The 27,854-nt window shown below is 41.9% G+C and overlaps 2 protein-coding genes across 2 annotated transcripts; both read left to right on the top strand.

Annotated features, from left to right (window-relative positions):
• Positions 1–4,710: 4,710 nt before the first annotated feature.
• xkrx (XK related X-linked) lies at positions 4,711–20,070 on the top strand. The gene is made up of 3 exons (XM_080774142.1): positions 4,711–5,787; positions 16,458–16,720; positions 17,615–20,070. The coding sequence occupies exons 1-3, from the start codon at positions 5,456–5,458 to the stop codon at positions 18,487–18,489; spliced, it is 1,470 nt and encodes a 489-aa protein (XP_080630268.1). The 5' UTR covers positions 4,711–5,455; the 3' UTR covers positions 18,490–20,070.
• Positions 20,071–20,844: 774 nt separating this feature from the next.
• nox1 (NADPH oxidase 1) lies at positions 20,845–27,588 on the top strand. Its single transcript, XM_080773996.1, has 13 exons — positions 20,845–20,926; positions 21,059–21,154; positions 21,366–21,476; positions 22,140–22,224; positions 22,626–22,771; positions 23,858–24,051; positions 24,136–24,262; positions 24,894–24,986; positions 25,081–25,322; positions 25,625–25,787; positions 26,012–26,158; positions 26,410–26,534; positions 26,792–27,588. The coding sequence occupies exons 1-13, from the start codon at positions 20,882–20,884 to the stop codon at positions 26,916–26,918; spliced, it is 1,701 nt and encodes a 566-aa protein (XP_080630122.1). The 5' UTR covers positions 20,845–20,881; the 3' UTR covers positions 26,919–27,588.
• The last annotated feature ends 266 nt before the right edge of the window (positions 27,589–27,854 follow it).

The following is a 27,854-nucleotide window of genomic DNA, read 5'->3' as shown; positions in this document are numbered from 1 at the left end:
CTTTATTGAAACTAGAATAGTGTGTACCAGAAACCCGGCCTGGTGGTTTTTCCCAGATATTTGCATGGGAAATGAGAAATGGCCATAAACAGGTGGACTCTTCTCATGCTCCTTTCAAATGGATAGCCCTTGTTTGCATAGTAGCTGAGCAAATACAACATAGTCTCTTTTGGAACACAAATGTGTAGCCTAATGAGATGTCAAAATAATAATAATGAGGATACAGTGAGTCCATTTTTTACTAAATTTGCCACTTATCATGCTATCTAACGCACACTGCTTTGTTCTACTCAGGCCTGACCTAGCAGACTAATGTAACCAGGCCAAGTCTTCCCGCTACTAAAAAGGGAAACAGAGAGTAACTGATCCTTCTGCGCTTGCCCTCTACAGCACTGCCACTGGGATAGTAACATAATAATACCCACAGTTGTATTGATCATTGCAGGTCATTTTCGCAATGCAGTGGTGAGGGTCCTGTTCTTGCTTTGTTGAAATCAAACCCGTTTTTCAGGGCAGTATAGGAACTTGAAAGCCTGAAAACATCTAGGCTATATATAAGTTCCAGGAATCTCTGTAGTCTGTATAGTAGATACAGTATATATATAGCCTACAGTATGTCAATATATTTCTGTCTGTCCTTCACACATCTCCAGAACCATTTATCCGAACAGCTTCACACTTGGCAGGTATATTGCTGAGGACCCAAGGAAGTGCAGTGTTGAAGTCCAGTTTTGTGAAGACCATCGGATCAGCATTTCTCTGTGTGATGTGATGGAGACACTCATCTCTTGTGCTATTTTATGTTGATTGAGGTGCCACTGAGAGTGTAGTAATTTTGTCACGCACACTACGCTACCCAGCTACGTGGTGGGGGAAGAATAATAACTGAACTCTCTGAAAGAAGTGACACTGCAGTAGCCTACACACAATTTTAAGCTACTGTGGGGAATAGTTAAGCTAGGAACGTGTCTATTTAATTTCCTTAGCTCAGCCCTATGCTAACTCTAGCCCCAACCCGGCTGAACCCATATCATAATAGGGATGGACCCTGGTGGTACCTGGAACATAGGACACAGGCCAGGGAGCATTGGACCCCACTTTGGCTGCATAACAACAGCTAATCTTCCTGGGGTCCAAACATAACATGAAAACATGGCATTAGGACAATTTTCCTTCAGTGACTTTCATTCATATTATCCATCACATGCAACTTATTCTCTGATTCCCCATGTCCTTCAAATGACAGATACATTGAATTAGAAAAGCCTACCTTCAATACTATTAAAGTAATAATAACTAATAAATTGTAAAATAATTGTTTTTAGGCCTATACTGCCCATTAGGGCTTTAACCATGATGACAGTTACCCTGCTGGCCTTTACAATTTACATAGGCACTGTACCGTGTTCTGCAGGTGTCTTGTTTTGTTTGTTTGTTTATTTATTTATTTGAGGCCCCATTTCTTGTTAGTGTGGTTGCCCTAACAGGGCAACCAGACTCTTGTAACTGTAACACTTTATTGTGGGCTCGCTACAGCGAGCACACACTAGTTATTGCCAACCTATGTTTATTTATTCTTTATTCCGCCGCTTTTTTTGACACCCTACTACTTCCACATACTTTATGCTAGAAATTTAGTTCAAACTTCAAACTGTTCAGCTCTTTGAAGTGATTGTGGCTTGTATTTTTATTTTTATAAAGTTTTATACTTTTTATACTTTTTATACTTTTTAACTTTTTTTTACATCCTTTATAATGAGAGTCGATGGAAGAAAGGTCCCATTTTTCACAGTTAACTTTTTTGAGCTCTTATTACTCCGTCATACTTTCACTTTGAAACTTCATTCAAACTTTATAATGTTCATCTATCTTTGAACTTTCATTGGTGAAAAAGTTGTTTTGAAAAAGTTTATACTTTTTAAAATATTTAACTTTATTTATAGTTTTTCCCTCCCATTGACAATGTATGGGATTTATCTCTAAATCAAGCTCACTTTTGCAGCCTCATTACTCTGGCATACTTTGTCGTAGAAACGTGATTTAAACTTTAGAACGCTCACACGACTCTGGACTCTGGACGGTTCAAACCGTATTCGAATACGTTAAACGGTTTTTCCGAAATCGCAGTTCAATCGCAGGCCGTTTCGCGTAATTAGTGCCATTTTAGAGTGCGGGCCTTCTTTGACTAGAGTGTGGAGACTGAAATTCTTTCCTTGAAAATTTACCAAACAAATTGTCGTCCCGGCCAAAGTATTCATTTTACACGCATGTTCTTTTGTCATTTTGTAGCCACACATGTCCTCTTTCACACAATGTGACCACCAAAGCACAGAGACATACAGAATGTGAACTACGGCCTTTTAAGTGACACAAAAACAGTCAATCTGCTCATTGACCTCCATTGTATAATTCTTACGAGGAAATTATCGCGCTGACAATTCTTAACTCGCTCTTATAACCACATTTTCAATCGTACCAACACCACAATCGCACATGGTGTACCTCAATATCTCAGGCCACTCACAGCGAAAAAAATATTTGCATTCGACTTTTACTTTTTGCGATAGAGCAATTTGTTCGGGGCATAGTTTCCCCCCATTCACGGCCATTATAATCTCCCAGTCATAGTACTGGCATAGAACTTGGAAGTCTTTTACGTCCACAGCTGAGACATATAAGGGCTTAATTACAGGGCTGACATTAAAGTTACAAGATCTCAATGAGTTGCTCTGCGATACCTTGTGAGCTTGTAGGTCTGCTATTTGTGCAATTGGCTGGCCTTTACACAGCTCTCGCAAGAGCACGCACACACGCACACACACACCCTGTCTTCCTATTGGCTGGCCTTTACACAGCTCTCGCAAGCGCACGCACGCACGCACGCACGCACGCAAAAAATAAAATAAAAAAGTATTTTTTGAAAAAAAAGTATTTTTTTGAAAAAAAAGTATTTTTTTGAAAAGAAAGTATTTTTTTGAAAAATAAGTATTTTTTTGAAAAAGAAGTATTTTTTTGAAAAAGAAGTATTTTTTTGAAAAAAAATGAAATTTTTTGAAAAAAATGAATTTTTTTGAAAAAAATGAAATTTTTTAAAAAAAATGAAATTTTTTGAAAAAAATGCAAACTTAAAAAAAAAAAACTTTAACCTTTTTTTTTTTTTACTTATGAAAAAAAAATATATATTTTTTTTTTACTTAAAAAGAAAAAACTTGAATTTTTTTAATAAAGATTATTTTTTTTACATTTAAAGAAAAACTTTTAAAAACACTTCTACAGCTTCCACATACTTTATTCCGCTTTATGCAGTTATTTATGCTTAAACTAGTTTTTCCAAATGTTCATACTTTTTTTTTACTTTTACTTCAGCTTTAATACATTTTCTACTTTTGTTTACAATATGCTACAGTCCCGAAATATTGATTATGGATTTAGACCACCAATGGGAACACTATTACTCCGGTCCCCGAGTTTCAAACTTGACACGGCAAAAACTTTATACATTGCAATTTATGCGAGCCCACGCAGTTTCTACAGGAACTGCCTTTCTAGTTCCACTTCTTATTATTATTCCACTAGTCTTTATTTTGACGCACTACCCCTCCCTCAGTTTTGACTGTACGCACTTGAGCCATATGTCAATCGGGAATCGATGGCGTGTACTTTGCTAAGAGAAATGTTGTATAGTTTAATTGATATGAATTTATTAGTGAATTAAATTATCCCATTGACTTCAATGGAAAAATGCAAAAAATCACATTCAAGTATTTTTCCCTCTGAGACTGTAAGCACTATAGTTACAAAACTTGGAGGAATATTTCCTAATTATCACTAAAATTAATTAAAAAAATATATTTTTAGGTCGGCCTCATGGTGGCGCTATAACAGCCCACTTTACCTTTTGGCTCATAACTCTTGAACCGTATGTCGTAAAATCAAAATTATTTTTTCCCTGGATTCCTTGGGTCATGACGCATCTCCCCATATAGGCCACGCCCATTTCCGCCATGATGGATTTTCCGCCATTTTGAATTTTGTCCAAAACACACTTTTTGCTTTTCCTCCTACAGATTTTGTCCAAATCTCACAAAAATCTGTACACGTGATCTCTGGACCCATCCGATTAAAACACAAACGCAGATTTTCGGTAGTGCGTATCGTTCGGCCGTAATCGTCTTCCGAAGTCAGTAGGAGGGGCCTATATCACGAAAAATGCCATAAATCACGAACGGAATGTCCAATCCATCCAAAATTTGAATCACATGTCCGGGGTGGTTCGTTCAACCGAGTTCCAAAAGCAATTCCATTTTCATCCATAGGGGGCGCCGCAAACGCGATAAATGTAACCGTTTGTCGAAAAACCAGAATTTCGGGGGTTAAATCCCCTCCGAATTACTTACACACGATTTAAGGTGTGACTTGAAACTGTAACAGGCTGGCAATATCAGTGGGAGGGGTATATATATGTAAGCCACTGCGGCAACCACACTCTGCAATTTTTTAAAATTGCGACCTCTCCGAGGTTGTCTAGTTGCGCTTGTATCTAACGCATGAGACCCAAACGCATTAGGACCCAGGGCAGGCCAGACATTACGCACGCACGGTCCACGCACGCACCAAGGCAGATCCCGGACAGGACCGGCCGGCGTGCGTGTGCGTGTGCGTGGTGTTGTAGCTGTAGCAGTACTGTAGAATGTAGACTCAGTGTAGACTAGACGACACACCTGCCTCTTTCACACACTCTGTCATGGGAGGGATCTTACTACTACGCTGACACTGCAGTTGCAGCCGACTTGTTTTGGTGGACCATGTATTTACGATCGGAAGAATAACGTTGAAAATCTGTGCGAACATGAAGAATGTGACGAAGCCTCTGCTTTGCACGCGGTTGCACTTGCAACAATACGGGACGTTCCCGTGTCTCCGATGACAATGCAACAACTGTGTCGACCCACACAAGATACTTTCTGAACTGGTGGAAGGAAGGCGTACGTTGGTTGGTTTGTAGTATATGAAATAAATACGGAGTGCCACCATTGCCACACACTGGGTGGCCAGCAGACAGTGCCTGCCTGCCTGCCACGTAGGGTGGCCTCAATAACTCGAGATGGATCAAATCCAACCGTTCAGTTTAGACGTCGAACAACACACGCGAGAAGCGTTTAAAGCAGCGATCTGATCAACTTTGGTGCAAATTAAGTCACTATTATGCTGTTGGAGATAAATGAAGAAACGTTGCAGAGCCACTCACCGACACCATGATGTTCACCAGGTGTAAACAAACGTGGGACTCTCGCTTCGAAAAGAAGAACCTCCTTCAGTTTCGTCTACTGGATTCTGGGAACTGATTACTGATTCATCACTTTTTTTCCTCCCTTTTTTTTTAAATACAAACGTTCATGAAGTTAAACGTTCCAAAATACTTCACGAAGCACTTTTCAAGTTGACCATCATCATCATGGAGCACGATACGGTTGAGATCACAGAACGTAGCTCTCAGCACGATCTGAACGGAGAAGTTGTGATGGTCGTGAGTCACACTCGCATCAAGCCCCCGTTCAGCGTCGTGTTAGCCACTCTGCTGTACTGTGCGGAGTTCGTGAGCGCGTCGGTGGTGTGCGCCAAGTATGACAAGGACGATGACAAAATATGGATGGGCATGACGGTCACGTTCATGCTGGTGCCCGCTATACTGACGCAAATGGCACTGATATTCATTCACAGAGACGTGGGCAGGGATCGCCCTCTGGTTCTGTTGTGGCACCTGCTCCTACTGGGCCCCGTTATTAGGTAGGTAACTGTTTCACAAATCACATTATTGTATGTATGTATCCTGGCCTTAGCTCTAGTCCATAGCTCTAATGCTTCTATGATCATAGACGCATTAGAGCTATTGGCCAGAGCTATCCTGGACTGGGATCTATCTATCTAGCTCTGGTCCAGTGCGTTACTGGCTGTGTGCACTGGACACAACTAGGCTGGCCTCTGTGATGTGTTCAAAAACTTCAAAAACATTAATTCATACATACATACATACTATACTGTCAGACTCACTCACCCTCACTGTTCTGTTAGAGACATTCCCTTGAAGTGATTGGATTGACGTTGGACTTTGTTTTTTCTTCCATACACACATGACCTGTCACATGACCTCATCTGAGGTCAAGTTTATTTCTATAGCCCTTAATCACAGCTACAGTAGTGTCACACTCGCACAGCTTTAGATTCCCACATTTATAGGAAAGAAATTTGTATTGCCACCAAGATGCAAAGGCCACTTGATTTCCTCCTGAAGGGATTACACTTGACTGATGACATAGTTATACTTTGCTCACAGATATACATAACATACATTGTTCCCACCCAGCCTAATTATGTAAAGGACAATGCCGAAGTCAGATACTTCCTTATGCACTACAGTAAAATGAAAACAAATAAGACAAAAAGTCCAGCAAGTACATGGTTTTGTAAAAGCAAAGGCTGCAGTTTCAGCAGTTGACCGGGTACACACATAGGCCTATATTGTTAGGAATAAAAATACAATTAAGATTTTGAAATGTTACAATTGATTGTTGAAGGCCCAGTCTAAAACATTGAGAGTTGTGTATGACCATACCATCAAAAGTGAGTTAAATCAGTTTATCCCTATAATGGTGTGTGTGATATTTCATGTATGTTACTGTAATATCACAGCCTAGGGCTGTACTAGGGCTATAGCAGTTGGTGACTTCATTTTCGAGACCTGTTTGACAAACAGTGACTCATATAGGCCCCATGTTTATTTGTCTGTCGTCGACTCTTAGTGTATTTTGAAATCTTACACCCGAGCTTAACTTTGGACAAAGACCTAGGCTATTGGGTGCTTTTAACAGTCAGTTAAAAGGGCGTAGCCTTTTTCAAGGCAAGAAATAGGCTACAACATTGTCAAGTTTTGACCCAAATGATTAGGTTAGGTTTTGTTTGGCGGAATGAATACAACCCTGTGTAAAGTTATGCTACATTAATGTGGTTCAGCTTTTAGAAATGTTTATAAGCCAGGCCTTATAATGTGAATATATGCCAGCCCCAAGTCAGCTATAGATAACCACGGCACCAGATACACTAAATGATCGCCCGATTGACGCTTGTAAGGGCTTCTGGAGACCAAGGTGCTTCATGTCGTCCAAAAGATAATCTCTCAAGAGCACCACTGCCCTAAACATGTAGTCCTGTAGTGTTGTTGTTAGGAATAAACCCTACTAATCTGGGAACCCATTTACCAAATCTGGGTTCCCAGATTGTCCAAATGTTGAGGACACATTTTACACACTTTTATCTATTCACAACCAAGCATTGATGTGAAGTGCAGTAAAAAAAAAACATATTGGGGCACGGTGGCACAGTCGGTAATGCTGTCGCCTCACAACTAGAAGGTCCTGGGTTCGATTCCCGCTGGGGACGCTGTGGGCACTGGGGGCGTGTGCCCTCCTCCACGTCATCAGTGCCCATACCCGAGGTGGGGTTGGCGAAAGGGCCTTTCTGTGTGGAGTTTGCATGTTCTCCCCGTGTCCCCTAGGGTAGGTACCCTCACAAAAACATGCAGTAATCCTGGTCTCTAAAACTACCTCCCCTTGGCCAGCCGGGGCACCTGATGGAAGGGAAAGGAACTGGTCGGAAATAACGTGTTCCTTCCACGCGCTACGTCCGGCCAGGGAAACTCCCCCGTCAGGTGAAAAGAAGCAGCTTGGACTCCAGTCCTCATGCATAGAAGGAGGCATGAGGTCAGTCCGCAGCCCCCCCAGGTTGGCAGAGGAAGTGTAGCGCCCAGGATTACATTAAATAATTGGCACTGGGTGAAAAAACTGTGTTGCAAAATTGTGGGATAAAAAATAAAAAAACATATTATACAGACTATCATAGTTTCAGTACACATGATCCATGTCTACTCTGTCCCACCCTTTATTTTAAATGCAATGCCTTAATCATCAGACAAACACATTCAAGACTCGTTCAAAATGCAGCAGCCTTGCAGCCCAGCCCTGCCATTCACCGTATAACTACTGGAACATGCATGCATGCTCAGTGTTTGGTTGCGAACTTGCGCCACAGTGCTATAATTATACACACTGGATCTTCTGTGTGTCTGTGGATGTGAGCTCCTCACTGAGAAGAAGGCACACATGTCAGTGACCACCACCACACACGTTACACCTCCTGGCTGGCCTGCAACTTCAAATATTTCAGATTGAACTCAAGATGACATTGAGAGACAATGCTGCGTTATGATAATATTTGCTGCAAGGAAACTGGCAGGAATTTGATCCTAATCCACACTGGATTCCACTGTGCTCAAGAGAGGCTTTATGTACATAATAAAGCCCGACCAATATATCGGTTTGACCAAAAAATAATATATTTTTTACAATATAGGTATCAAGGGGCGGCCTTAGGAATCTGGAAGCCCGTATATACCTATGACACAATTATTCTGTTGATACAGGCGTATTGATACAAATAGTTTTGACTGTTCAATATCGCGTGCACCCATTACTCTCGACAATTACGCAGCAACAACACCTCTTCTCATCCTGTCGTCCCTTCACAGGCTCCGACAGTCATTAGACCGACAACCTACCTCTATCCCTAACCTAACGCTAACCGCAAGCACTGGAGCAGCGTATGTTCGAGCGGTAGTCCGACCGTTGTTCCCGCATGTCGGAATTCCGTTCGGATCCCTCCTCTTTACCTCCCAATGCCGCACATTTTACCCATGGTTATTAACAGGAAATAGGTGTAACTTAAAATCATGGGAGAGAGCCAAGGTGGCGTGGGGGGTTGAGTGCATGACGCCTGACGGTCAGCCGGGGCTCGAAGGCCTCCCTAAGGGTGGAGGGGGGTTTCAATTGAAACTGGAGGTATCGGAGGAGACCCAAGGCTATCTTCACCCTCCCAATGACTTATTGTGGGGTTAGCAGAGATGGAGTACTCATAGAGAGGCTGGGGAATTGGCTAACTTATTAAATTGGGAGACGAAGGGGAGAAAATAAAAGGTTTTCTTTTGCCTGGGAGGGGCATGTGTTGCTCAACAACAGTCTTTTCATAATATGCCTGCCCCTGAGATCTTTGATTTCTGTTTGGGGAAATTTCAATAAAAAGATTTTGAAAAGAAAGGAACTGGTGAAACATAGCTAAGGTCTCCTATGTAGGTATCAGCAATTATGCAGCCAATGTTTCCCTATTTTAACCACTTTCAACCTGGTGTTCCTATTTTGTGTATAATAGGTGAAAAGGTACATAATTTCTCACAATAAACAAAGTCAAACAGACCAGTGTTACTGTTAGTTCCACTAACAAGAGAGCAAAGGCAGCTGTACAGTACACCTCTAAGGCACAACTCTTTGGCCCAAGGGAGGCATCCCAAACTCAGGGTAGAGGGGGTGGACATGGCCACAAATCATTGCCAGAGGGTTTCTGCACGTATACACTGCTGTAGGCCCTAGCCAAGTAAAGCCTTTCTAAAAGACAGTTTGTCCCAACCATAGTCAGCATTAGACAGTTGCCTAATATTTTATGCCATTAGTAGCCTATGCATTGCAACCTGTAATTGAAATGTATTGCAGTGTGCGTCTTTCACTTTTCTTGCAGGATGTGTAAGTATCATATTCTATCATATTCTTTGACATTCTATGTTAACCTAAAGCTATCTCTCCACAAGCCCAAAATAAGCTACAACAGACTGCCAGTCTGAAGAAGTCTTGTTTGGTGGAGAGTCACCTTTACGTTACCTGATCCTTGACACTGATGGTTATGGGTGTTTCTTTTGAGGCTTGTGGCGATCCGCCAAAATAAGAGTAAACCAAAATAATATGTTCAAGGAATGACATCCACGCTATTTTGGTCAGTGACGTTGCCTGTGCATGGCTCTGGTTGGCTGCTCGATGAATGCCCAGCCTCTAACAAAAATGGAGACGACTTCCAGTTTTTGAGTCGGTCGCGGGAGTGAGAAGTGTGTGGGACAGACCGGTGCTGTATTTGTGAGGACGGCAGTTGCCCAGTGAACGTATCTCAGAAACCCCGTAGTGAGCTATTTGGAAAACAACGGACGATCGCCGATGATGTAATTGTCAATCATCTGTGGCACAGTGGCAGGGCAAAACAATGACTCATAGCAACTCAGCAATGGCTTTAAAATGTTGCTGGAAAAAACTGTCCAGTTTTTACTTTGAACAATATTTTATTTATATTTTGTATTGGTTTTCTGTCAGATACGGGCCTATTCGATTAGACTCTTTTTGAGCCCTCCTATATACAGGTTTAATGTTTGTTTTTAGTTCAATGTTTGTTTTAAAAACGCCATTGACAATGAATGAAGGGAAAGTTTAAATCTTGTCCCTAACACAAACATTAAATGCCATTAACAATAAAGAGAATTTACTGTTTGTGTTGGCACCGTTTGTTTTACATCACCTAATCAACATGAGTTAGACTTTAATATATTAGCGCCCCTCACTTCACACGGGTGTGATTTTTAGGAACCTTATTTAATGAAGTTTTATTTGAGTCGGGCGGAGTTGCAGGATGTCATCATCCCCTGTGTCTGTGTGGAATGTGTGTGTGTGTGTGTGTGTGTCGGGCGGAGTTGCAAGATGTCAACATCCCCTGTGTGTGTGTGTGGGGGAGGGTGGGAGTCAGTTTATGTCAGGTCATGACTTGTTTCTGATAATATTATCCTCACCCAGTGTTGCCATATTTAGCTTCTTTCCAGGCAACACTGTCCTCACCCCAGGCAGGGATAGACTAGCTACATCCTTACACTAGCATGCAGTCTTAGCTGAAACAGTGAATGCAAATGGTTGTGTATCTTTTTTGCAGTTATAACTTATATTTGAAGTTTTTCAGAAAACTTAGGTCAGGATTTAGAAGGCGGTTTAAAGCCCAAACTGCACCAATCCAATCGCAATTCCTTGCAACAAAACACACGATGCAACTCTTTCAACTGCCATTGGGGATAATGATTGCACATAGTTGCATGTTGCAACTTGCAAGTCGTTGTATGGAGAATCATTGATGTGAATTGGGCTTTAGGTCTAAATGGGATAAACGTGCAAGTTCAAAGGGGTTTGTACAAATAGGTGTAGATACACAGGAGTAGTAGTAGCCAAACATGAAACCACGCACTGATTTGGATGAAACCTAGGATTTGAAGGCATTCTTCAGCGATTTTCTTTTTTCTTTGAGAGTCCTAGTGTGCCTGCTGAAGTCCCTACGCTGTGCATGCAAATGCCCAAGGAGGCAAGGACTGTTTCTCACTACAGGATGTTTTGCTGTGTCAACTTTGTCAAGCCAAAGAACAGTTGAAGCAATTTCCTCAATAAATAAAAAAAAACCCTGCCTTTTCTGAAATTGTAATTTCCTCATGGATTATATATGGTTTTATGTTTCTCAATTTTTTTTGACATTGTGTTTGAGCTGTGAGTGCACAGATTAGCTCAGACTGTGGATCACGTCCATAGAATGTACCGTAAGCATATTGATTCTGTTTGCGAATCCTTTTCTGAAGGCGTGCATGTTTTTATATACTTAAGTGATATTCATTCTGCCTCTCTCCAATTGCTTACTGAATCCTAAGTGCATGCTGGCCTGAGTGCACTACCCCCATCGCTGCATTCTCTGCTCTTTGCTGAGCCAGATTTCCTTAGAAGCATTGTCAGTAAATTATGGTCTTGCGCCTCCTCCCATTTCTCTACTCTACTGTATTGCACAGTATAAACCACAGGCGAGATGACGCTGTAGGGCTGGGCGACATGGACAAAATCAGTGTCACAATATTTTGAACAAATACCTCTGTCAATATTATGTCAAAAATATTGAGAATCCCTGGTGTAGATGACTATTGGTGCTTTGACATTATGTACACAATATTTTTGAGGGGCGCTATCCCCTCCTATGTCCAGCCTTTTGTGTGTTTGCACAAACTTTGTCCTACACAAACCAATGACAATGAATGGACAATTTTATATCATAGTGTAAACAAACATTGCGTAAGACAAACTGATATGTTGTAGGAGGCTTTCAACTCTCAACCGTCAGTAAGAAGTCGGCGATGGTGATGTACGATACGGAAATCTATTAGTGTAGATTTCCGTCCTACACAAACATTAAATCCCATTGACAATGAATGGAGAATTTTACTTTATAGTGTCTGAGTAAATCGGCTACTCAAAAAGAACAGATCCAGCGTCAGGGAGCAGCCTTGTTACTCTATGGGAGCAGTGGCGGTGTGTTCATTCACTGGGCGCGCAAACGTAAAAAGTGTCGTTCTTGATTGTTACGCGAATCATGCATGTGCTGCATGGGGCAGTTTGACTTGGTGTAGCGGCAGGGGCCGATTCGGCACTGCATGCATGCGAAGAGATTTGTGCACACTGGAATGTACTGTAAACACGCAAGTAAACCGTGATGAGTGCATACTTAAATGACATCTATAGGTTTTCCTCAAAACCGTTCTTCAAAGGAACATTTCAATCATTTTCAACCTTATCGTCATTCGTCATATAATTGGTCCTACCGTCCTCATAATGCTCATAAGATTATAATAATACAAACTACAGACTTTCACATACTGTAAAGATAAACACTGAAAAAGAAGCCATTGTTCTTGTATCGAGAGGAAAAACTATTTAAATCGTGTCTGAATTTACCAAACCTGCCTACCAATGATGTCACTGGTAGGCAAGTTTCTGGAACTGTCCAAACCCCACCTTTGAGCCAGTAAACAGAAATGGTACCATCTAGTAAAGTCAACATTAGTGAGGATCAATTAATTATATGAAGACGAGGATTGAAAATGGGCGAAATGCTTCTCGTACATTTTGCATCCAAAATGGTTCAGTGAAAAATGTCGAGGTCTGGTGTTGCATGGCACAACAGCTGAAACAACAGTGATTGAAAATGGCTGACTCCTGTGTTTGTAGTAAATGTCAACAGAGTCCAGTAGCGCACAGCTGAACTGCTGAAGAAAGTGAACACATGTGGAATCCATGTCCAAAGTTGGAGATGTCAGTACTTTGGAGCAAAAGACAACATTCCAGCACCATCCTGTGAGATTTAGAGGTGGAGCGTGAGTCTGCAGAGAGTTCAGTTTGTCTTGAGAACAGCTGCTCAGAGCATCGTGGATTTAAACTCACTTTAATTTACAGTATGTATGTCATGGATTATATTCAAACATTTCGTATTAACCAACCCTAGCATCCGTATTCTCGGGAAAACGTTCGCAGGAAATAGCAGATCTACAAGCTGATAGAGCCTTGAGGGCTGTGAGGCGAGGGAACGTCTTTGGCACGTTCACTTTAAGTTTACTAGAGTTAGAAAAACTAAAACTGCTGTGCTGCCCTTAATAACTTAAGGCTGTTATATTGCAACCTGCTGGTATTACTAAAGCAACGCTTGTAATTAGCTAATTGTTTAGGCCAATTTCAGTTGACAGCCATACTCAGTATTTAGTATGGAGACGGTAACAGGTACGGTCGCCCCTTTTCCCCCGACCTCACACCATCGGTGTGGCGGTTCTTGTATTCTTTATTTTGTTTTACTGAGAATAAGGTTAGAAATACGTTTATGGTTAGGCATAGTTTTACTGGGGTTAAGTTTAGGAATAGGGTTAGGTTTAGGCATACTTAGTTTTACTGAGGTTAAGGTTGGGAATAAGGTTAGGTTTAACCGTTTAAGCATCATTTACTTAGGTTACTTTAGGAATACCAGGCCACGCAGTTCAGCCGGCTGTACACCCGAGGCGAGTTGGTAAAGGGGCGAGTTGTTTGGTATTCATGTAGACCCCTCTCACTGAACATTTAACATTTTTGACCCTATGAGGAACGATCACTTAAACCACTTGTATGTACTGCACAAAATATATATGACCTAGTCCAATAGCTTGATTAATGTAATCCTCAAGATTTAATTTGATAATGAAAAGTTTATGTATTTGTTTGCTTATGATTTAATGCAGTAATTTCTGCAATCGCTATTTGATTTTACTTTTCTCCAACCACTCATTCATTGAAGTGCATTTTCTTTACTTGTCTACTTGTTTTATTTTACGATAAAAGTATTCTATTGACGAACGATCTATTTGGAAAGAAACATCTCTGTTTTGAAATGGGTCTGACTGACATGACCTTGAGTTCATGTATGCCACAGGAATCTAGGTCAGTAACACTAGATTTGGAAATGGTTGTTGGAGGTTCCATCTTTGTCACTACAAGGCTAAGAGCCAAGAGTTTATTTGAAATAGCCAGTGTTGATCTAAGAATGTGCGAGTGCATTCCCTGCACAGGCTTCCGGTTTCTGCCTGCACTCATTTATTACAAAACATTGGTAATGGCAGGAAATGCAATCAAGGGCATGGTACCCACTACCCCCACCATTATCTTCGTAACATCATCCAACTCCACACACCCACTTACATACTACATAGCATAGGTATAACTATTATAGTTACAGGAGTGATAAGAACACAAGAACCGATAATACAAGCAGGCAGATAAGAAAGAAATAGCAAACCAGCAAGAAAACATAAATGGATATAAAAGGATGGACAAGAAACGAGAGTCATAGCAGGAGCAAGAGTCACATAAGAGGGTCATTAGTCTTTAATCCAAGGACCAAGTGTAATGCCTGGTAGCGGAGCGACCGTTGGCATCAACTAAAGGACTGAGCCAGTCCATCACCCCTCCGTGTGGGAGGGTGAATCTGCATGCCTCGCTTTTACTCAGCTGCTCCACTACTTCCTACTGGAGGATGAAGGTGCCTGGACCTTCAGTCCAGGCACCTTCATCAACGACAGAACCTGCTTTCTTCACAAGCTTGTTCATTCTATTTCTGTCGCTTATGTTGATGTAACACGCTCACAGCCTCACACCTAACACTGATAGTTTGTTCGAAACTTCCCTAAAACACTCAGACCAGATGTTCCACAGTCCACACGCCCTCCTAGACTATAATCTCTCCTGGCTCACAAACTGCAGAATAATCTCCCCCTTGCAGACCAACTCCCATTTGAGTCTTGTCACCTTTTTGATAGATGCTGGTAGTTACGCTATGCAGATCTATGTTGTTTACTAGTTGTTCATATGTTTCAGTTTAGATTTAATTTTCTTGACCACACATGTTAAGAATGTTAGTTAGCATGTTGTTTACTTGGTATCCTCCATTTATTTGAAGCATTACATTGTTGTCTTTGCTCTCTTTATGCTATTTACTCATGTCATTTCTTGACTAGGGTTCATGACATTTACTCTAATTACACACTTGTAAGTCGCTCTGGATATAATAAATAGTAAATGCCTGACTTGTAAATTGTGGTGGTGCTGGGTGTGGATTATCAGACTGAAACGTGAAATAACAATGCATCCATAATTTCTAATGGCTGGCCTCCTTTTGGCTAATGGCTGAATATTTGGATGTGATCATTTTCCACACTGTTTATAAAGTGGTACATAATATTAACGTTTTCTTCTAAAAGTTAGAAGTTGAGAAAGCTGCTGCAATGTGGTAGAACTCTTTATGAATAGGGTTAATGTTAACATGTTTCTTACAAACTCAAAGGGAGCCACACCCTTCTAGGTCTTTCCATTTTCCTTCATCAGTACTGAAGGTGGTAGTTGTCACTTATAGTTTGTTTCTTTTGACTGCCCCCTGGTGGAGACACAGTATGCCAGGGATCATTGGAAAGGTGTCAAATCAGAGAAATCTTTTCATGAATGAATTGTAATGATTCTGAACCTTTGACTCTGCATAAGATTATGTCCCAATTGTTTTTACATAATATACTGTATATAAGGACGCCCCTGCCATGCATAGTCCACCATGGGCACCGTTGGAGGTGCGACAGGCCCAAGGCCTAGCAGGAAGACCATCCTTCTCTATGAAATAATATATCTATTCTAGATGAATCAATCGCACCCATTAATTAATCAGTCCGATTAATCAGTCTGTCTTACAAGCCCAAAGTAACAGCTTGAACCGATCTACAAGCTCACAATATTAAATATAAAGGTATTAAAGTAAAATCTGACTTGACTAAGCCTGCAGTGCAGATACGCTGTTGCATGTATTTTTCAGAATGGACAAAATTATTATAATTTTTTAATACAGAATGAGATCATATCGGTAATATCGGTTATCGACCATAACAGCAATTAATTATATCGATATCGACCAAAATGTCTCATCGGCACATCCCTAGCGTCCATGTAAACAGTCAGTTTGGAATCTCTGATTGAATGTAGAAATATCGTCCATGTAAATGCAGTGGTGTGTCTTACGTTGATGGACTAGATTTTCAAGAGACAAAATTCCCCTGTCAAAACATGTCTGGTGAATGTCTCTGTTGCCTTCGTTTTTTAACGTGACAATACTACCCTCTGTTGGTCTGAAGAGAGATCCCTCATCCTTCATCCATGCCGCCTCTCTTCTCCCAGGTGTATCGAGGCGTTGGTGATCTACTTCAAGGCGGGCAAAAAGGAGGAGCCGTACGTCACATTGTCCAGGAAGATCAGTCTGAAGAAGGGACAGGGCCTGCCCACGATGGAGCTGGAGATCGGCCACTCGGAGCGCATGCTGGCTGCTCACAGGAATGCCTTCAAGCGCACAGCGGTCATCCAGGCCTTCCTAGGCTCTACCCCCCAGCTCACACTGCAGATGTACGCCACCATTCAGGAGAAGTACATCCTCGGCGCCAGACGTAAGAATTTATGGTTTATTTCGATCTTATGCCATTGGAACATTACAAGAAGAATCATGTATTAAACGCTTTAGACATGATCGAAAAGGGTATAGGCGGAAGCTAGTAGCTTATTATTATATTGATATTGATATATTGCTTGCTATGGTATTTCAATTCAGTTGCACTGGGTTGAAATGAATGATGAACGATGGAATAATAAATAAATAACATAGTACAGTACTAAAGCTATTATGAGTTCACTGATGCCTTCCCACACCTGGGCCAAATTCCAATACCCCAAATCTCGGCCACTCGCTGTCTCGCTCACTCACACTCGCTCACTCCAGCATGGTGGGGTTACGGTGAAATTGGTGACCTGCTGAAATATGTGACAATCATGTTGTCATAATGTCAGTGTCCGAATGTAAATCATTGCAGTTTGTTTAATATAGCGGTATTTAGGCCATGTATTTTAATGACCTCCATATAAGTTGTGTGAAGTCCACAAGATGGTCACATATTTGATATTTCGGCAGGTCACCAATTTCACTATAACACAGCCATGCTGGAGTGACCGAGTGTGAGTGAGCGAGTGGCGATTTGGGGGTATTGGAATTTGGCTTTAGTGAGCAGGGTTGGTTACAGCCAGGTCACAATACGCGAGGTTACAGAAAGAAATTACCTTCACGTGTAATCAGTAAGCTAACAAGTAATGTAAACAAATTATTTTCAATACAGTAAATGAAGTAATAAAGTAAACAGATATAATCATGTTACTTATTGCAGCTGCATGTAGCTGATTAGTGATGTGTAACTGACTTCATTTATTTTCAATGCAATCTTTCCAATACTGCTTGTTGTGAGATTTTCAGTACTCCCTCTTTAACCAGTGACCCCCCTTTGTGTTCCCAGTGGCTCTAATGATCATCACCCTCATCTCCATCACATACGGGGCGCTGGTGTGCAGCGTGCTGGCCATCCAGATCCGCTACGACGACTACAAGGTGCGCATCCGCCCGGCGGCCTACGTATGCATGATCGTGTGGCGGGGGCTGGAGATCGCCACGCGCGTCACCTCGCTGGTCCTGTTCAGCACGGCGCTCACCTACTGGGTGGTGCCCGTCGGCCTGGCCAACCTGCTGTTCTTCTTCTTCCTGCCCTGGGGGGAGTTCTGGGTGAGGAAGGGCGTGCTGCCGGAGAACCTGGAGAAGAACTTCTCCAAGCTGGACACCACCATCGTGCTGTGCCTGTTCACCCTGCTCTACGCCTGCATCAACGTCTTCTGCTGGTCAGCGGTGCAGCTGGACCTGGCCCACAGAGAGCTCATCGAGAAGAAGCAGCACTGGGGCCGGCACGCCGCCTACTACTGCGGCCGCTTCGCGGAGAACGTCCTGCTCATCACGCTGTGGTACTTGTTCAAGTCGGACTTTTACGAGTATGTGTGCGCGCCACTGCTGGTGGCCCAGCTGCTGATCTGCTACAGCCTGGCCGTGCTCTTCATGCTGCTCTTCTATCAGTACTGCCACCCCTGCAGACGCCTCTTCAAGCACAACGTCCAAGACTGCCTGCACTGTGTCTGCTGTCTCACGTTGTGCGGGGGTGGAGAGAATAGGCGGCAAGGGGAGGCGGCGGCCCCCACCTACTCCACGACGGCCACCATGGTGCTGGCGCTGGACGAGGAGGCTGTGGAACTGAATCCGCAGCGCCCCGACATCACCAGTCAACTGGGAGACCGGGAGACGGCCATCGTGGACGACATCGTTCAAACTGCCCAGCCAGTACTTTAGTGGTTCACATAAACATGTTTACGAACCTACGTGCACAGAGGGAGACATGGGACATAATGGTGCACCGCTCACACAACACCACAGAGGCCGTGACTCTTCCACTAAAGCAGATCAGGGTTCAGAGGGTTTAACTCTGAAATGTAAATCCTTTGTGTTGTGTGGCGAACACAGCTGCATGCACACCTTTGCTTGAGTAAGATAAGCCATGCACTGTATCCTGAACAGCGGCCTTACAGTATCTTTTCTACTTAAATTTCGCAGTTTTGTCATTCTTGGTCTTGCCAGTAAAATGAGCTATTATTCCCACATTGCTTGGTCCACGAAAGTTTTTTATAGACTGGACATTTCTGACGCTGTATGTGTGCATCAAACACAGAAGAGGACGTAATCAACCCATGGTGGCCTCCATGGCACAATTGCTCGATATGAGGATGCGTTTGTTTAGTTATATGGCATCCATAGTAACAAACATCGCCGGGTAAGTGGCTGTGAACATGGAAGTAGGGCGTAGCTGACCTATTCATACTTTTATATCTATTCCTTGGCCCCAGTAGGCTAAAGAATGCAGCATATGAGGTTACAGACAAAGGCTGCCTTGAGAGAGAGCAGCATTAGGTCAGATAGTGTGAGCCAGGTGTGTGGGAAACGTGCCAAATGAAATGACCCAAGCCACAGAGACTGACTGGGACATCCCCAATTTACTTGCTCTCAGGGCTTTCCCACCCTACTCCATGGGCATTGCCTATAACAGAGGTTCCCAACCACTAGTACTAGTAACACTAGTGGTACTTGAGCCCCCCTCTGGTGGTACACAGAGGAGTCGCCCAAAAAAAGGAGAAACAAAGACTAAAGTGGAATGAAATATTATAGGTAGTTCTTCTGACCAAGCAATTGGTTGAAATAGGCTATCCAGCCGTGCTGAAATGGGCATGACAGCACACCTAGCCGTTAATAGAGGTTTTGAGAACGGATTATCACATTAGAAATATCATCAGTTGTGCTGTTTAGTGATTAGACTGAGTTTTGTCAGTGCAGCAGCATTATTGACTTAGGAATGCAACAAAAAGGGCAGGTATACGCTCCTGTATTTTTTAACTAAATAAATAAAGGTTATTTATTATAGTGGTACATGGAGAGCCAAATGTTTTCTTGGTACTGCAGTATAAAAAAAGGTTGGGAACCAATGGCCTATAACACTGTATGTGTCAGCACTTTGAAACATCTCCATGCAACAGGAGGGCAGTTGTTTACTCCTATTATTACACTGTGTGAAACCTTGTATTTGTCACTGTATGCTTGTTCAGGTTTGCCTTGCACAAGGTGGTCAAATATGAAAAGCACCTGTCAAATGGGAATGCCTTGCGATCTTGGATACTATCTCAAACGTGTTTGTGACCTTGACCCTGTACATCTTGGTTATTTTTTGTTCCAGAATTGACCTTTTATGTATTAAAATGAGTGAAAATAAATAGCTGGGTTCTAGAGTAGTGACTTTAATTTACTGCTAGTCTCCATTTGTATGGTTTGTAACAATTGTATGTCAGTGCCTTGACTACTGCTTTATTACTTGAATAAAATACAACAACAAAAACAAGTTCTTCCATATAGCCTATTGTTACAACCCTGGCCTAAGGGTACCAGGACCGCAAAGGAATAGAAAACGGTGGAGACACAGTTAAAGTATTTTTTATGAATTAATCCAAACTAAAAATACAGTATCAGTAGAGTCAGTGTAATTTCGTGTGTGCATCCATGAGTGTACTATGTAGTGTTTTGCATGTATCAAAAATAAATGTTGGAAGGACTGCATGGTGGAAAATCAAATGAATTGAAAGCCCTCAAAGGAAGGCAGGGTTTAAAGGGAGGTGAACAGGTGCACCCCAATCACTCTTGATGAAACCATCACTGTCCTGCCTCCCTCCCTCCCAGAGACCTAACAATGTATGACAAACACAAATAAGAAGGGCAAAGCAACTACACAAATCATAATACACTAAAGGTAAAGATGCAAAGTGAATATCGGGGAATATCACACCTATCTAATAAAAATATTTGTAGCCTCTAAAATATCTGTAGAATATAAACTCTCTAGGAAAAAGTCTTGATGGTCAGTCAGTCGGACAAGTGTGCTTCCTCATTCCACCAACCGGTTCTTATCTCAGTTCTGTTCTGACGTTACTCACCAGTAATGTGATTCTCCTGTAGACTTCCTTGAATAACACAATGTCCATTTTGCTTCCTTCTGAGTCATTGCACAGCCACCCATAGATAGGCTACTACAGTCTAGAGGCTCATTTAATGGGAGTGGTTTGAGCAGATGCCTATAAAAACCTGCAGGTGAGCAAAAGATGAGTATTTGAGTGTTTGAGCGGCAGAGACAAGAGTCCCCAAAATGAGTAACTGGATTATTAACCATGGACTTGGAGCTGCCTTTCTGGTAGGTCAATTTTACTATATGCCTAACCTGTAAATGTATAAGCAGCAGTAGATTAAAATGAACCAATAAAGCTTTTGCTATTTAATGAATAATATTTATGATGTGAACATTTTACCCTGGCTGGACTTTCAGGTCTTCTGGATGGGCATCAACATTTTCCTATTCGTCTGGTTCTACTTGTTCTATGATTTGTCCGATCAGTTTTTCTACACACGTCACCTTCTAGGGGTAGGTTATGTGTTTTCAGCTGCATGATTGAAATTGAGCCAGTGAAATTGTTTATTTATGAAGAATTCATCTCTGTTTTAGTCGTTGTGAAATGTGATGGGACACTGGCACATATATATTTCCATCTGTCACTAATATAAGTTTGAATTGATGACACCAGACCCATGATCTAGTCAGTGTGTTAATATTTAGTTTCTGTGTTGCTGTCCAGTCTGCTCTGGCCTGGGCCAGGGCTCCTGCAGCTGTCCTCAACTTCAACTGCATGCTAATCCTCCTTCCAGTATGCCGAAACCTGTTGTCCTTGATCCGAGGCACCATCATGGTAAGATGTCAATGTTACGTGGCATTTAACCCATTTTGGGGCGGGAACCCCTTTTGGTTTTTTAAGCATTATGTCATACTTTAGCTATTGAAAAATGGCAGATCTACAAGCGCTACGAGCTTGTAGATCTATTTTTGATAAATCGTGAATGTGGCACAAATCTTGAATATACTTTCAGAGCAAACGTTTTGAACTCAAATCTTTGCTTCTGGGGGGTCCCTGGAACAACATATTTTCAGATGGGGGGTCGGAGGCCAAATGCATAACATTTTTGGGGTCCTTGGCATGAAATAGTTTGAGAACCACTGATATAGAAACAGTCATGATCTAGAAGACATTTTGTAGAATCAGTCTCGGGTCTAAACGGAGTTGTAATTTGTGTGCACTTTGTCCACTCTGTATGGTGGAGTATGTTAATACAATATAACATACAATTGGGGTGGTTGTATTTTGTCTCCCTGCTCCTCTATTGAGACATTTATTTCGTGTCAAAGGTTATACCCATTTTGGAACCATTAAATGGTTTCAATTGATTTGTAAACAAAGCTCTGTTCTTAACCTTAATGTTTAATGTTAAACCATTCTGGGGCAGAGTACATTAACATGATGTACTTTTGTGCCATGTTTTAAATTGCTTGTCTCAAACCTTCTGGATTCTTTCAGCGTTGTGGTCGAACAATGAGGAAACAACTGGATAACAACATAAGTTTTCACAAGCTGGTTGCCTATATGATTGCACTGATGACAGGTAGGAGTAGGACACACAATCACACATCCCTTCATGGAATGTGCTATGATGTAGTGTGTACACACACACACACACACACACACACACTGTGTGTGTACAGTATTATGCAGATACTAAACTACATTTTGAGAAGTAAGATAAAGATTGCTGTATGTATGTGCCTGCAAATGACAACTAATCTTGTGAAAAGGCAGTTATTTAAATCTAAGATAATACATTGGAAGTACAATAGTGTTTTTGATTAACATTTATCTTTGCAACGTTAAGATGACTGGTTGGAAACGTACAAAGTTACATTATACAACTATAATGAAATGGCCTTATAGGCTGGACATATAGGGCAGGGCGGAACTCAAATACATTAACACAGGCATTATGATGTCTCCTCTGTGCTCCGGTAGCTGTGCACGTACTTGCCCATTTGCTCAATGTGGAGTGGTATGCCAGAAGCAGACGAGGAGAGTATGATCGGCTCAGCACAGCCCTGTCCAATCTGGAAGACTTTGACAGTAACACCACCTACCTGAACCCTATCCGCTCCACAGATGTAAGTTATCCAGCAGCTGTTCATACGAAATTGCCATTTTCTGCAGAATATTTTTTGCGGGCCGAATATTCGGTGCATCACTAGTTAAAATAGTATGTTTATACAGAGTAAGTAAAGAATAAATAATCTCCTGGTAATGACTGTGACACATGCAGTCCTGTAGCTGAAAGGTCAGAAGGTCAGTCCTTGCAACCACAATGTTTACAGCCAGACAGGTCTAGTCCAGAATGCCACTTAAGCACTATATACTTAGTTGTACAACAAATAGTTGACCTACATGGCTTGTAGATGTTTGGAAAATTTGAAGATTTAGAAAGTTTTTGCCTATAATGCCATGTTGAAAGTGGTTATCACTTAACATGCCTACACCCACATAGTATATAATTGGTATGAAGTGTAACGGAATATCAGGTTCAAGTTCAGGTTCATTTATTTGTTTGTCCCCGTTGGGCGATTTGGTTTACACTAGCAAGGCATAACACAGGCAGGTAACATGAAACACAAAAACACAGTAAAAAGGCACATAGTACACATGGAACAATAAAACAGGATGGCAGTTCAAGGTATCAGTGTAACATTATAATTCATAATTTATCGCTGTTTTAGTATCCCGACTTAACCCATTAAGACCTGAGTTTGATTCTACAAATGTTATGTTATGGTTATGGCTAAACTTAAATAATAACAAGTAATCACTTATGGATCCATAAAACATTTATTCAGCTCTTTTGAATGCATTAATTGACATACACTATTCAGTGATATATTTTCTGCCTATTCGTGACCGAAACCGAATAGGCCGAAACTGCATTTTTAGCCATTTTCTGCCGAATATTTTCTGCGGACGAATATTCGGTGCATCACTAGTTAAAACTGTTAATATTAGAATTTAAGGACCTCTGTACAGCACACATTACTCCAACAAAAAATATAATCGAGTGCAGGATCAGCACTTTCAGTATTTAGAGGTCGTCGGTTATGTCCTTGCGTCAATCAAGTATGAGTTAGTATGTGAATCAGAAAACAATGGACACAATATTTTGTACACGTCTGTTAATCTGCCCTTTTTGACTCCTTGCGACACAGAATCCACAGCAGACCCCGACAATCTTTGTCTTCACCTCCATCGCGGGTCTCACAGGCATCATCATCACACTGGCACTCATCCTCATCATCACGTCGTCCATGGAGGTCATCCGGCGCAACTACTTTGAAGTCTTCTGGTACACGCATCATCTCTTCATCGTCTTCTTTATTGGCCTCGTCTTCCACGGAGCAGGGTAAGGATGAAGTTCTGTTATGATGCAGACATATTTTTGTTCTTCGGAGCCCCTCATTGTGGCCCAATGTATCCTCATCCACAGGCGTGTCGTGCGGTCCCAGTCGACCACAGATCCGCCACACAATGTCACATTCTGCAAGGATCGGTTTGAAGACTGGGGACGGATTCCTGAGTGCCCTATTCCCCAGTTTGCGGGGGGGTTCCCACAGGTTGGTGTTCTGGACATTTTACTGGGTAGCGTTGTGGCTATGTAACGCCCGGGATTCGAACTCTGGTCTCCCGTGTATTGTATACTTCATTAGTCTCCCGAGGAAGAAATGTGTCTTAGACAAAGGGCCCGCATGCAAGCGTAGCCCTAGTCCATGTCGCCGCAGTGCAGCGCCAAATGGCGTGAAAGTCCAACATCTTAACCACGTGACTAGACCAAAGGGGTATCCCTATGGACCAGGGGAGATATATATATATATATATATATATAGAGATATTTGAGATATTTAATTTTTGAGGCCATCAGGCAGCGGCTCTGAGACCCTCTGCTACACTCACCCCCCTTTTGACCTCCTCCCACGGGGAAACCTGATCCGGGTCACGGCACCAATGTAGCGCCCTGGATTCGCTCGGGTCTCCCGCGTGAAAGTCCGACATCTTAACCACTAGACCAAAGGGATATCCCTATGGACCAGGGGAGATATTTTGAGGCCATCAGGCAGAGGCTCTGAGCCACTATGCTACTTTTTATTAAAACATTTGTTGCGTTGCGCGGCACTTGTCATGACTTGCTACTGAGATGTAGACTCTGAAGTCAAATAACCACAAGCCATTCTGTCCTCCTATTCATAGACGTGGATGTGGGTGATCGGTCCCATGGCTCTTTATTTGTGTGAGCGTATTCTGCGCTTTATCCGCTACATGCAGGCGGTACAATACAGAAAGGTAAGGTATTTCTGTAATGACTCATTCTGTTTGCCTTCAGGGTGTAGCAGCATGATCCATGTGCTCTGTCTCTTGTCATGCATGCCATCATCAGATCGTGATACGACCGTCCAAGGTGCTGGAGCTGCAGCTGGTGAAAAATGGCTTCAGGATGGATGTGGGGCAGTACGTCTTCCTCAATTGCCCAGCCATCTCCCCGCTAGAGTGGCACCCCTTCACGATGACCTCTGCCCCTGAGGAGGACTTCTTTAGTGTCCATATCCGCACCGTAGGGGACTGGACTGAGAAACTATGCACTATGGTGGAGGCGCTTCCAGATGGTGCTCAGGGACCCAAGTGAGCACTTTTTACAATGTTGACCTGATCTGCATCCAGAATTCTCTGGACTGGATGTTGCTGTTTACAATGTACCCTTCAGGGCATAATTGGCAATAGCCCAGCTTATAATATCCCCCATTTGATTGTGATATGAACCTTGACTCCACCCAAATTACATTGGTTATTTTTGCCATGTAGAATTTGTGTAAAAATGGATAAAAGCAGACAGTTTGTCCCTTAAAGGTGCTGCGTTTTTCCGTCAGTTTTCCGAAAAACACGTCCAGTATGAAACCACCCAACTATGATTTCTCTTTCCTTAGAATGGGTGTTGATGGTCCATTTGGCACAGCCAGTGAGGATGTGTTTGACTATGAGGTTGCTATGCTGGTAGGAGCTGGCATCGGAGTAACTCCCTTTGCCTCCATTCTGAAGTCCATCTGGTACAAATTTAAAAACTCCAACCCCAAGCTGAAGACCAGAAAGGTAACTCAGAGTCATCCCTGGTCTAACCTGTCTGCCTTAGCCTTTCCATTAAGCCTGCACATCTTTTGTTGTTGACACATGCAATGGCAGGTCAGGTGGTTGGCAAGACAAAGGTGGTTATTGTCTCACGTGAACAGTGGATCATTTTTTTTCATGAAGCAGTGATATGGAATGCTCTTGCGTAAGTTCTTTTGAAAATGCTCACATTCATTTCCTGGTTGCAGATCTATTTCTACTGGCTCTGCCGAGAAACGAGCGCCTTTGAGTGGTTTGCAGATCTCCTGCAGATTCTGGAGAAGGAGATGGAAGAAAGGGGAATGGCAGATTTCCTGACTTACAAACTCTACCTCACTGGCTGGGATCAGAGCCACGTATGTGTCTTAACCCATAGAACGATTCTACAAATGTCTTCTAAATCATGATAGTTTTCTATTCAAAGATTTGTTCCACATTTTCACGATTTTTCAAAAATACCAGACCTATAGATCTGCTATTTTTCAATAGCTAAATTATAACATAATAAAACAACGAAAGGGGTTCCCGTCAAGAATGGTATATAGATATTCTTCCCTAGTACTGTCTGTACCTCACTCAAGTTTTCTAAAAAAAAATGTCTTCCTAGACTGCTCATGTGATGGTCCATTTTGACGAAGACAAAGATGTGGTGACAGGTCTCAAGCAGAAAACCTATTACGGCAGGCCTAACTGGGACAAGGAGTTTGAACAAGTTCGCAAAGAGAACTCTACGTAAGACACTTTTTTTCAATCTCATTCATATCAATTAGATCAGAAAATGTGGGTTGGAGATAATTTTCAAGATATTTTTGGGGCTTTTTTGCCTTTTATTGATACAAAGTAAGTTGACATGAAATGGAGAGATGGGAGGGGAAGTTCATCGGGACTCGAACCCATGACACACTGGCACTGCCATGCTGGATTACCGGCCAAGGGTTGGAGATTAATTTGTTCTTATGGGTAAAATCTTCATTTTCTGATACTTTCAGGTCAGTGGTTGGGACGTTCCTGTGTGGCCCTTTGGCCTTGGCAAAGGTCTTGCAGAAGAAATGTGTCAAATACTCAGACGTAGATCCTCGGAAGACCAAATTCTACTTCAACAAGGAGAACTTTTAAACTGACAAGAGGTGTGTTTCTCCTTTTGAAGGAGATCATTGGTCTTTTAAAACATTCAAAACAAATGTTTTCTTTTAACAATGACTGGATCAGTCCATGAATCTGTGATGACCCAATTTTAAAACCTTTCTAAACGACCCACAGTAGTAATATTTGAAAACCTTTTACAGGGACAATTTCAAATGTATGGAATGCTGCACGTGCACATATTCCCATTATTTAAAGGGGATGACTGACTCTCTAGTCAAGTCTAGTGTGACTGGTAAATTGACTGATTAGTCTCCACACTTTCATTGATTTTATTTTTTGGAGCTAAGATGCAGGAATCGCTGGTAAATCATCAGCTGTGCACTTTCATACAGCACTGGTCATCTTAAATGGTACTGAAAGCCAGTAATCAGTATTTTTGTCCATACTAAAACCCAAACTAATTGATGCATATTTGTGCACTTATAACGATGAGATTGGATGAGTCAAAGAAAACGTTCCAAGATCTTATCTTATCTGGTACACTGTAAATAATTTATAGATAGCGGCTAACTTGACGAAGGTATTTGCAGACACTTTCAAAATGCTTGGGTGTCTGTGTACTGTGTATTGTACATAAGTTAATGCTTGTATGTGTATTATATATTTCACGTTTCAACATTAAAGTATATTTTGTGACATACATTTTCTTCGAGTATGTATTACGTGACCATATGTTTTACGATTTTTATTTTTTACTTTTACTATAGTCTCAGTGCCCTGCTGGAACAGTTAGGATTTTATCCCATCTACCAACCCTTTGTTATTCAAAGAGGAAGCACGTCCTACCTGATTTCTATTACTGAATTAGTGTGATACATAACAATGTATTGTCTGACTAACACATGGGTATTTGTTGTGGCCCAAGGTTAAGGGCTACGACAAATGTCTGGGCAATTTAATTTTTAC

This window comes from Protomyctophum bolini (assembly GCF_963924005.1).
Source record: "Protomyctophum bolini genome assembly, chromosome: 10".
NCBI classification, from domain to species: domain Eukaryota; kingdom Metazoa; phylum Chordata; class Actinopteri; order Myctophiformes; family Myctophidae; genus Protomyctophum; species Protomyctophum bolini.
This window is presented reverse-complemented; position numbering and strand designations above follow the sequence as displayed.

Excerpts from the sequence above, each read along its gene's own strand:
- nox1 (XM_080773996.1), top strand. The coding sequence starts at position 20,882 with ATGAGTAACTGGATTATTAACCATGGACTTGGAGCTGCCTTTCTG. Across the intron at positions 24,263-24,893 it reads TTGCGGGGGGGTTCCCACAG|ACGTGGATGTGGGTGATCGG; the intron begins GTTGGTGTTCTG and ends TCCTATTCATAG. Across the intron at positions 26,535-26,791 it reads GTTCGCAAAGAGAACTCTAC|GTCAGTGGTTGGGACGTTCC; the intron begins GTAAGACACTTT and ends TGATACTTTCAG.
- xkrx (XM_080774142.1), top strand. The coding sequence starts at position 5,456 with ATGGAGCACGATACGGTTGAGATCACAGAACGTAGCTCTCAGCACGAT. Across the intron at positions 5,788-16,457 it reads CTACTGGGCCCCGTTATTAG|GTGTATCGAGGCGTTGGTGA; the intron begins GTAGGTAACTGT and ends CTCTTCTCCCAG. Across the intron at positions 16,721-17,614 it reads GTACATCCTCGGCGCCAGAC|TGGCTCTAATGATCATCACC; the intron begins GTAAGAATTTAT and ends TTGTGTTCCCAG.